Genomic DNA, 11,429 nt, shown 5'->3' with positions numbered 1-11,429 from the left:
GTCAAACAGTGCTTCGTTGAATTACATCAACATCATTCATAATAAAATGTCAATTTTATGCTGTCCTTTGAATTACATTTTTTTATTTTAAAAGTCAAGCCCATTGGCTAGGCAAATGTTCTGCGGGAGACATACAACTCTGAATTGATTACAATTATGAGTTCACAATCACATATCCTCTTCACCTACATTCAAAGTGAATAATATTAGAACTGATAATGTCAACCAACGGGTGAATTTCTCAAAGTCTCACCACAAACAGAACCCTCTCTTACAGACATTTTCCTCAAGTCATTTAATTGCAGACCAAAGTTATTGCCTATAACATTATATATGTGAAAATTCCACAAAACAAAATTGTTAAAAGCTAAAGGTCGTAAATAAAAAAGAAACATTATTTAACAAGAATCGAAGAATATTGAGAAATTTACATATTATGGCTATATATAACAGGTAATCAATCTTGCAAAACAAATGAACCCTCTATTCGTTTCTCCATCGATTGCTGAAAAGGGAAATTTAAAGGAGAAAGCATGTCATTGAAACTAGAGGCAGGAACAGGCTTGAACTCGTATGGACCTTCCTTCGCTCCCCAAACCTGTACCAAGTAATACAAAAAGCACTCCCATTAAAGATTTTCACTTTAATCTCAACCGAAATTAGTGCTGTTAAATATTCTTAAAGGTAACATAGTTGAAAGCACATTAGACTACAAAAACTGACTTGATTTCCGTCATCATCATAGCCCCTATCCCATGTATGTATCTCATTATTCTTCACAATTGCAAGTTCAGAAGTACAGTACGTTGCTCCATTCTGTCACGAAGGAAAGAAGCTATCACTGAATACTTGTAATTAGAAAGATCACAAGTTAAGAAGAAATCAACTCATTTCCATATCCCAACTCCTAGGTTCAACAGAGAATTACCCATGAATTAGGAAACCCGCCAGGTGGAGTTGAACCTTCATATAAGCAGCGTTTTCCACGCTCACAACGTTTGAGATATATTGTCGTTAAATGCTCCGCAATATCCTGCACACGCATAACACATTTAAAGAAAACTCAGCCAAAAGTAACAATTTGAAAGCATCAAGATGAATCGATCTCAGGCATGAAACCTAGCTGGCAAGATTAGTGCAGGACTTTAAATCAAGAACCCTAGGTTATCAGTCTTCCCAAACTGAATCATTTACCTAAGAAAAAGCATATAATTATTCCATGGGCTTGACTAAAAGGTAGTTCAGCCATGTGCTGCTCTCAAGACTTAGGAAAACTAGCCCACGGCGCCACGCAATCATAAAACTTAAGAAGCAGAATCCACAACCAGATGGACCTCATATAAATAATAGATTTAGAGAGAACAAAGCCAGCAAAGCATGCCTCAGCAAAGTATACAACTGCTTTGACAAGTGAACTGAAAAGTAACTATAGCAAAATAAATTCCTCTCAATTCTTTTCACTCTAGAAATATCCCAAGAAGGAAAAAGATGGCTAAGCATCCAACACCATACCTATATATATGTCAAGACATCACCTTATGAGAATTGGCAAAAAACTTGGCAGCCACATATGTCACATGATGGTATCAGTCAGAAAACATCAGAATTTATATTTAGTTCCTCAATTATATATCATAGATGATACTAATATTTGCTAACCCTGCAATTTGACTCATGACAATGCCACTGCCTGTTAACCTGTATCTTAGAAAAACCAACTCATTGCACTGTTGTAAGTTAATCGGGTTCAAATATCACAGATCTTTGCTAAAAGGCTTCAAAGTTAAGGTCATATCTATCAATTTCCAAAATTCCCTCTTGACTTCTATTAAGTCCCTGCTCAAAACCAATCCATCCAGTTCAAGCAATGATGTTGTGTTATGCCACTTTATGAATTTATAAAACTTGTACCAACTAAAGCAAGGCTCCTCTATAGTTATTCCCCGTTTGTACACCACATTTACTTAGGCTTTTCCTTCTATCTTCAAGTTACAATTTTCTATACCAGATCTTTTAAATTGTCCATTCCAGCAAAGATAACAGACAAAGTCTCCAGAGTCCAATGCAAAAATCTTTTTCATATTACATGAACCTGTTAACTAAGCCCATGATTTTGACAAGACAAAAGACATACCCCAATAACTTCTTCAGGCAGTGGACGCTGATCCTTTGGGCGGTCACAGAAGTTCCCGTACTCCTCCACATCTCTAATGGCATATGAACTTACCTGCCCATTGAACAAGTTAAAAAGATCAGAGAGTACGCATTCCCACAGGGGAATCATGCAAAGGAACATGCTGTTGAAGACTAAACTCCAACAAAAAGTAAATGCCCACCTCAACATCACATCTCAATTCTTTAGGACAAGGCTTGACCATGTAGAATCTCTGTAATCAGATACCATATGGAATTTATCAAAAATAATTCTCATTGAAGAAAATGAAAGAGCTTGCACTCTAGATAAAGAACTTTGTTTGCAAGTTGAGCCTAAATTGAGAGAAATGTTTCTAGAGGAACATCATTGAAGTTGAATTTTCATGAAGAAAGAAAAAAAAGAAAAAAATGAAAGCAGAAGAAGCAAGGAGATGATGCCTGCTTATGTATCATGGTTAAGACTGGTGAATGAGCAATAGAGCTCAACTAAAAAATATATATATATATACCTGGCGAAAGGGCTTCTGAGGGGTCCTCCAGAATGCCTAGCATTAGCAATAGAAATAAAATTAGTGAAAACGCTAATATTAGTGGCAGAAAAGCAAGTAATAGCTAGCAGTAACAAGAGAAGAGTAAATGAAAGCAAATAAGGGGGGAGTGATAATGATATAGAATAAGAAGAAGATATATTAATTAGTCTCTCACTCACTTGTTCAAAATACAAAACCTTAGAACCATCGACCATCTCTGCTGCCGGGCACGTCATCAATCTGCACACAGAGAGAGAGAGAGAGAGACAGAAAGAGTTAAGGAAAAATTAGTGAAAGATACAAATTTTGTTGGTTGTAAAGTGTAAAGTGAAAAGGAGTGACCGACCTGATATTGAAGTAATTATCAGGATCTCTGGATGCTTGGTCCCTTGAAAACTAAATTAAGCAGAAATAGCAATAAGAAAGAAATAGAGAAGAATAGGGTAAAGAGAATTTGAAGAGAAGAGAAGAGAAGGGTACCTTTTGGCCTGTGAGGGATTGAGCAACAAGGCGAGTATGGTCCCAACGAGTGGTGGACTTGGTGAGTCGTTTGAGCAAAAGAGCGCCTCCTATCAGTAACAGCGTCTTCATTACCACTCCCCTAGCTCTGCTTCCATTTCCCATTATTCTCTCTCTCTCTCTCTCTATTTCACCCTCAAACATCCACCACCAACTTCAGCTTCATATATAATATAATATAATATAGTGTTAGGGTTTAACACTCCAACTGCATCGCATCGCACCTTTTATTTATTTAGAAGCTCCCAAATGAAATGAAATACACTAATAATTGAGATAGATAGATAATAACGGAAGGGGAAAATCCGATGGGACAGGCTGACCTAAGATGGGAGGTGGAGTGGAGGGATTTCTTTCAATAATAAGTTGAAAACGTAACAACAAAAGATTATCAGAATTTCTCTGTCTTTCCCGTCGGCTAGTGTTCGAGTGTTTCCTATCCCCTCTGCCACGTCACCCCCCACCCTTACCCTTTTCCTTTCCAAGGTTTACCACTCTACTCTACTCTAGTCTTTAGGATGTTAACCACCAAACCCCCCACTAATCTCACCCCAACCCAACCCAACTCCTCATCCTAGTAGTATTTGTTGTTGTCGGTTGATATCGGGTTGGTTTGGTTTGGATCTGATTCTGCTTCACAGTTTTTTCACCTTATATAACCCAACCCAACTCCACTCCTCAAGTTAGTATTTGTGGGTTGATGAGTTTGTTAGGTTTGAGTCTGCTTCGTATTGATAGTTTTTCAACCTGTTTTGTATATAAGTTTATTTTATTACTTTTATTTCAGATTTTTTTTTAGTTTGATTGCTTTTAGTATTTTGATAATTAGTTTGATGAAGTTTGAGAATTTGGAATATTATTTAAGCATATTATATATGAATTGTAATAATTAATTATTATGAAAATAATGTTTAAATAATTGATGAAAGTCCAAATTTTTTATAAGGCATTAAGGAAATATGCACAACCCAACCCAACTCAACCCAATTGGGTTGGATTCTACACATGTGATGGGTTGGAGTTTCTCAACCTAATAAAGTGCAATTGAGTTGAAAAGACTCTTCAATTTGATCCATACACACCCCTAATTACACTTTATACAATTTTGCTATTATTCTTTTTCTACTGTTCTCTATGTATTCTCACATCACATCATTGGCATTTCAATTCCATTACATCATTTTTCTCCCCATTAGTCTAAAATACAATATTTCTTACTTAAAAAAAATCATTATTAACACAATTATTATAATTGGTGTATAATAAGAATAACATCAATGATGAATCAAAATAAAACTGATTGCTCCAATCATGAAAAATATAGTATTACTAACATTACACTTCTTCTAGTTGGCTCCCTTTCATTCTTATTGGTTCAATAGCCCTCCTTTAATTTCTCTTCCGCTACCCTTTGAACTTAAATTTTTAATAGGAGATGAAAAATTTTAAAATCAATAGAACTCTTTCATCACATTTTAAATAACAAAAATCAACAAGAGACTTCAGCCTTTTATTAAACGGAATCCACCCTTTCAACACATATTTGTTTTGACTTGCTTCGAAAAAAAAAAAATTTGGTTTTGACTTTTTGATAAAAGAGGAGCATGGCCATGAGGGTGGTCGAAATATGTACATATTCATATTGTTTGCACTTTGCACTGGGCTGTGGCTTGGAAAATTGCAACATAAGCTGTGCAATGTACATTGAATGTAGCTAAGGAGTAAGGACTATCTCTTTCTTCTTTAGGCAACTTCAATCCGCTCGAAATTGCATGAATAGTCTGTCATTTCAATCAGCACCCTTTGAAACACATATAATCCTTGGTTTAAAATGGGAAAATATTACCTATCATTACATAGCTTATGGATTCCAAGTGCTTCAATGGAGAAAAAGAGAGAACTATTATGGATTTGTTGAGTTACTAAATTCTTCCAAGGAAAATATCTACAATCAAGTGTTATATCTTTGCGTCCATTGCAATTTCCTTATGAATGCCTTCTTTTACAATTGTTTTTCCTTTTACTTTCCTTTTGCAGCAGGAATTTTCCATTTAAAAGTTGAAGTACCAGTCGAAGAGAACAAAAATTGAAAATATGGCTTTCATATGTAGAAGTACGGACAGACCAAACCATGGCATAAACCGTTAAGAGTTATAATATACTACATTACATAAGCAACTATGGATACAGTACCTGGGCCTAGAGGCAAGACCGCATAATGGTTTTGTCTCACCACAGTCCTTATTCATTTCTTGAGAAGGTATGGGACAGCAAATAACAACCACATAACAGAAATTTATATCCTTTATTCATACAAAGTAACGCGTCATATGAGACCTTGTTGAGAGGTGGATCGCAAAGCTACTGGTTCCCAGCAATAGGGCCGTCCTGACCTTTCTTAATATCATCCCACCCTCTTACCCATGGCTGCCCAGGCATGGCTCGTGTTTCAGGAGCAGAGTAGCTGTTGAGGTTGTTCATAACCTTGTCATGCAGGGCAGTAAACACCTATTACATTGAATATTTTAAGAGTAAGAATGGGAACTCCCAAGACATAAGAAAAGCAGAGGAAAATAACTAAATTGAACTTTCATCTCTTGATCATAACTCACAGGGTTTATTTCCAGTCCTTCAGGGGGCTGCTCCTGGGCAGTAAGCCACTTCCACAGATCTGGGTTTTCCTGAAGAACAGGAACACCACATTCAAATAAAAACACAATATATTGAACATTTAGTCTCTCTTCCCTAGGAAATAGTTTATTTTCTAATAGAAATCACAGAGTTGTAAGCAGTATAAAGACTGAGAAATACTTTAGTTTATGCTAAATTGGCACTCAACTATAGAACTTGCACACCTCCCCTGTAAGGAAAGTTGTACCTTGATCTTTAGCGAAATGAGAATATAAAAAAACTGAGAAACACATCAGTTTATTCCAAACTCACACTCAACTAATAAAACTTGCATACCTCTCCTCACTTAAGAAGTATGTAACATGATATTTAGAGAAATTAGAACATAAGAGTAAGGATTCAATTCCTTTCCCTTTATAGTAAACCCATCTCACACCAAACATATTGTGATCAAGCAAAAAAGATACTCGAAATAACACTCATTGCCTGTTGCAAGTTATGGAGACAACTTTAGGAATAGTGCTGAACAAGAAAGCTAGTGATCCAAAAACAGAATGACCGAGCAACCTGCCTCAATGTCACTTGCCAAAAACCCCATGATCTAAAAAGCAACTGAATTCCTGAATCCCTTGGATCAGTCAAATGCTTTAGATGGTTTCTTTGTCTCATTTCAGGCCAATTTCAATTAAGTCATGGCAATCTCTCTTGACAATCAGCACCATTCACATGTTTTTGACTAGCTGTTAGTTATGGAACACTGTTTTTAACTAGTTTAGGATTGCGTATCATTGTAAGCTCGATCTTGGCTTTATCAGGGTCAGATAACTATTAGGATTAACAAAATGCATAGAACTTGCAGAAAGTCTTCTGAATTGTATCAGAAACTAGAAATATGCAAACTGGAATGTGCATAATTGGCGAAATGGATGGCTTATGAGAAACTCAATATGACTAAATATCATAAAACTAGAGTCTCATCAAATTCCATAGAACAAAACTTTAGCTACAATTTTAGCAAGGAATAATTAATTTATTCATAAAATACATAGGTCAATGTAGACATTGGAAACTGGTGCAAGAATGAGCCTGTCTTCATATAATTGTCATAAAGGGTCAAATTGGCACAATGATGGGTGGGGCAAAAGTCTTCAATTGGTGAAGGACTTTAGGTTAAAAGATACAGATTCTATAATTAAACTGCTCTATAAGAAAAAGGCCAAATAAATAGAAATTGCCAAGGCAATCACTGTAGTAACATGTATATTGTGCAAACACAGTTTAAGGTCACAAATTGCAACATACCACCATAAACGCACATCATTGTCACATATCAATGAGTATGAAATTATTTATCTTGAAGATATGCACCCCAAATCAGAAAAATTATGGTATCAAAAGAATCACTTTGCTAAATTGAAGGATTCTATCGGCGATAATAAATTTTTAAAATGACTAAAACTTCACAGATGTCCTCTAATTTTTTGAGGATACATACAGAATATTTTTGCATGAACAACAAATATGGGCATGCAATCATACAAAAATAGTTAATAAAAGAAAAAATAAATTGAATTATAAATATAAAACATGTCCTCTGTGTGCTGAAAAAGAAAATTCATTTATTGTCAAGGCTGGTAATGGCTTATGACCAACACTAAAGCGCGAGAATAGAAGAGTCGTATAGAATAGCTGTACCAGGTCAAGGACATGAACGAGAGATTTAATACCATTCTCATCCATGGAATGAATATGCTCCTCCACCCATTTCCCAAGAATCAAATCCAACTCCAAAAACCCTCGTTGTTTGCTCCTATATATCAGTCTGTTTCCCACATCCAAGGGAGAAAAGTTTTTAGAAGAAATTAAAATTGAGATCTCCATCAAAATTAAAATGTGACAAAGAAATCAAAGCCCAAAGTATGATTATATTCAGACAAAGAAATAAAGTGGAACCTGTTAAATAATTGTCTCTTGCTCTCTTCATTGGACAGATCGATATCAAGCGATTGGGTATTTGAAGAAAACCCAGAAACCCAACGATATTGAGGCTTGAAAAGGGCCTGAGGGGAAGTGGCAGCAATGGAGCTCCGATTGGAATTTAGGATTTTGCACACACTAATCAGACTTCTTCTCAAACTCGCCATTTTGCTTTACAAATAGCAAATCGTTCAGATGGGTTCTTTTTCACACTTCACAAATACAAAACCATGGGGGTGTGACTGTGAGTTACTGTGGACAACGAGAAAGAGGGCAAACAGAGAAATTTTATGCCACAACCATTGTAGGGCTAATAGAACTAGTAGCTAACCCGAGTAATGCACAAGATAGTTCAACAAAAGTAATATATATGTTCACTTTGCGCAAAGATACAGTCACTTGAAACATGAAGCATAACCACCTATTTACAATATGACTCAAGGCATACCATACGATGCACGGGGTGCTAAAAACAACCAAGTACTATAAAAAAAAACTCATGTATTCCACTATACTTTGGCAAAGAAGCAATACCTATCACTATATACTATCTAATCTATCGCCATCTGCATAGTATATGAACTAAAAATATGAAAAAGAAAGTCTATCAGAACATGAAGCAATAGAAGTATTCATAGAAATAATGCTTCTATATGGAATTTAATCAAACACATTATGGGTTATTTGTTTTGCAATTTTGCCAACTTATAATCAAACACAAAATATAGTCAAAGGAAAGAATAGATATCAGCATATAAAAATATCTCAACATTTTAGCTCAATAAACTCTTTTGAGTCATAATTCTTCACAATCATGTTAATGGATGCTCTATTGCCAGCTGGGTGCAACTTATTTCTTCATTGCATTCTAATTTCAAAAAAGAAAATCTATCTGATGTAAAAATTTCTTAAAGTAGTCTCTCATGTAAAAATTACTTGCACAAAAACGTAACTTGATAATTCACAAAAATCACAAAAAATCTTGTCCAATAAGAGAAATGAAACCACCACACGTTTCATGGAATTAATATTGGGAAGATTGAACTTATTTGAAAAATATAAGAAATGAAAATCGCATATAAATTAATTGCTTTGGCCAGGGGAAAAAAGAAAATGAATTCTCAGCACCACCCGGTTCACCAAACAATCCAAGTCAAACCTACACCACCAAAAATAAACAATTCCAACAAGCCAACAGCAGAACAACCTCAATTCTCATTCTATAAAACCCAAACCCAAGTGAATGATTGAAACACAGAGAGAGAGAGAGAGATTTTTAACATCCCATATGAATTGCATTAAAAAAAAAACATGAATGAATCAATAAAAGAGAAAAAGGAAAACCTTTTCAGTGGGCAACAAAGCTTTTGTTGTCACAGGGTCTCTTCCTGAAAATGTTGACACGCAAAAGCGCAGTGTCTTAACAACTGAAACCAATTTTCATTATTACAGTAGAAAGATAAAAGAAGCTCTAAGCTGATTCAAAGAAAAGAGATACAAACATATATAAGCACCTGATTCTCGAATCTGAAAAAGAGGAGAAATCCTGAACTTCAAAGACAGATGATCGGGGATTGAGGGAAAGGAAGAACTTTTTTTTTTTTTTTTCCTTCTCAAAGTTTGTTTTATTTATTTAGTTCAATCTCTCAAGTTTAGCAAAATTGGGAGTTGTACCTGGATGCCTAAAACAGTGATCGGCTTCCAGTCTTTACCGGTATCCAAAAACCAAAATTTAAAATAAATAATCATGATTAAATCTTACGTGGAAACCTGTGAGCACACAAAATCTAAAGGAGTCAAATAAAAAACAGATTAATACTGACGTGGAAAACCTGTGAGCACCCAAAATCAAATAAAGGAGTCAAAGAAAAAAAAAAATCAACTTTTTTATTTGAGCAAAAAAAATCAAAGGTTTTTGTTTCCTATATGTAAGTGGTAGAATAAATGTCCAACAATTGTAAGATTATAATTATAGTACGTAGATGAAAATTAATTTTTAATAAATATAATAATTTTTTTTTTTTTTTTTTGTGATTTTCTCTCCTCTCCTGTGTATGTTTTAAAATACTAGTATTTAAAAAAAAAAATTTAAATGTATGAAATTTGCTTTAAAATAAATTATATAACGTTTATTTTATAATAATTACTCATATATAGTATGTGTTTGGCTCCAGCTTAAAAAATCAGTTTATTTTACTATTCAGTTTATTTTTGCTACTATTTATGGGCTCCACTTAAGGATGATAATGGGGCGGAGCAAGGCTGAAGGATGGGGTCCTCGTATCTGCCCCACATGGTTTTGTCTTACCCCATTCCCGCCCCGCCCCGTATGATAAGGAAAACTTTCTCACCCATCCTTGCCCTTTGAGGCCTCGCGAAGCTCTGCCCTACCCTGTAAAACTCTACTTTTTGTTAATTTGCCCTACAACTAGTACAATTTTTTTAATGAAACTTATTTCATTAATAAAAATATACTTGAAATTATAACTAAATTTATCTCATTAAATCAAATAAATTTTTAGAAAAAATTGAATGATATATCCAAGTGTTTAATAAGACAATCATACAAAAATAAAAAATAAAAATCTTATAGTATAATACATAACAAAATAAAGGCAGAGAACCATATTGGGTAGAATAAAATAAGCTAATATTGATATGTTTGTTTAATATAGTAGGATTTTAAGGTATGAAAAATTTACAATTATAACCCTTAGTAACGTGAGGCAGGGCGGGATGCGGTGGGGTGGGTCTAAAAAGTCTAAACCCATCCCCGCCCACCACCTTTGTAGGGCGGGAAAAACCTGCGCAGGGCGAAAGCGGGGAAGGGTGGATTAAGCGGGACGGTGAAAAATTACCATCCCTACTACACTTTGGTACTATTCATGGGTCTCATTGTACTATTTCAGCCAACTTTTACCTTTATCTACAGTACTTTCAGCAAAAAAATTTCAGTTTCAGCAAAATGAGCGGATCTCAAATAGACCCATAATAAAATTCAATATTAAGTCTTTTAATATCAATTGAGTTAACTAAAATCAAAATATTTGTACAATTTTATTAATTAAGTTAACTAAAACCAAATATTTGTAAGAAGTTAATTATGTATCTTTTTTTATCCAAAGGTTAATTATGCCACTTTGAGGAATATAAAACACTATAATTAATTATTGCTTTTCTATATTATATAGTACTAAATATTAGATTGGATTGTAGTATATATTAGACTAGTCGCTAACCCGTGCAATGCACGAGAAAGCTATTGGATATGAGATTTTAAAAACTTTTCATTAAACTTCCCACCACAAAGATATAAATTTACTAGAACACAAACTTTTAGTATGGAAACAAAGATAATGATATTTAATGGATAGGGTAATAACTTAGGCTTTTAGAAGAAAACAATTTGATTTAAAAAGTTGGAAATTTTAGCACAAGCAAGAGCAACTACAATTGTTAAGGAAGGATTAAAGGTCCTATAAGAAATATTTTTTCCAATATTTGGGCCCAATGGTAGAGTTCAAAGAAGGCGACTTGTTACACAAAATTCTTCTCATTATAATCAAAATCCTAAAGTGAATATTTAATCCAAAAATGTGTAACCAATGTTATATATTG

The 11,429-nt window shown here is 34.4% G+C and overlaps 2 protein-coding genes across 5 annotated transcripts; both read right to left on the bottom strand.

Annotated features, from left to right (window-relative positions):
* Positions 1-186: 186 nt before the first annotated feature.
* LOC115963785 (chromophore lyase CRL, chloroplastic) lies at positions 187-3,829 on the bottom strand. Its single transcript, XM_031082950.1, has 9 exons — positions 3,165-3,829; positions 3,031-3,080; positions 2,864-2,924; positions 2,664-2,699; positions 2,337-2,387; positions 2,135-2,227; positions 929-1,033; positions 724-816; positions 187-598 (listed from the first exon to the last, which is right to left on the bottom strand). Exons 1-9 carry the CDS (start codon positions 3,345-3,347, stop codon positions 458-460), a joined length of 813 nt encoding a protein of 270 aa, XP_030938810.1. The 5' UTR covers positions 3,348-3,829; the 3' UTR covers positions 187-457.
* Positions 3,830-5,279: 1,450 nt separating this feature from the next.
* LOC115965283 (succinate dehydrogenase assembly factor 2, mitochondrial) lies at positions 5,280-9,517 on the bottom strand. 4 transcript variants are annotated; one of them, XM_031084459.1, is made up of 6 exons: positions 9,326-9,517; positions 9,156-9,238; positions 7,788-8,063; positions 7,530-7,656; positions 5,816-5,884; positions 5,280-5,711 (listed from the first exon to the last, which is right to left on the bottom strand). In XM_031084459.1, exons 3-6 carry the CDS (start codon positions 7,976-7,978, stop codon positions 5,565-5,567), a joined length of 534 nt encoding a protein of 177 aa, XP_030940319.1. In that variant the 5' UTR covers positions 7,979-8,063; positions 9,156-9,238; positions 9,326-9,517; the 3' UTR covers positions 5,280-5,564. The 4 variants fall into 4 exon arrangements, with proteins under 4 accessions (XP_030940319.1, XP_030940318.1, XP_030940321.1 ...); XM_031084458.1 differs by having other exon boundaries at positions 7,788-8,023; XM_031084461.1 differs by having other exon boundaries at positions 9,156-9,199.
* Positions 9,518-11,429: the final 1,912 nt, after the last annotated feature.

Source organism: Quercus lobata, chromosome 10, assembly GCF_001633185.2.
Source record: "Quercus lobata isolate SW786 chromosome 10, ValleyOak3.0 Primary Assembly, whole genome shotgun sequence".
In the NCBI taxonomy this organism is placed as follows: Eukaryota; Viridiplantae; Streptophyta; class Magnoliopsida; order Fagales; family Fagaceae; genus Quercus; species Quercus lobata.
Note: the sequence above shows the minus strand (reverse complement) of the source record. Positions and strands in the feature narration are given on the sequence as shown.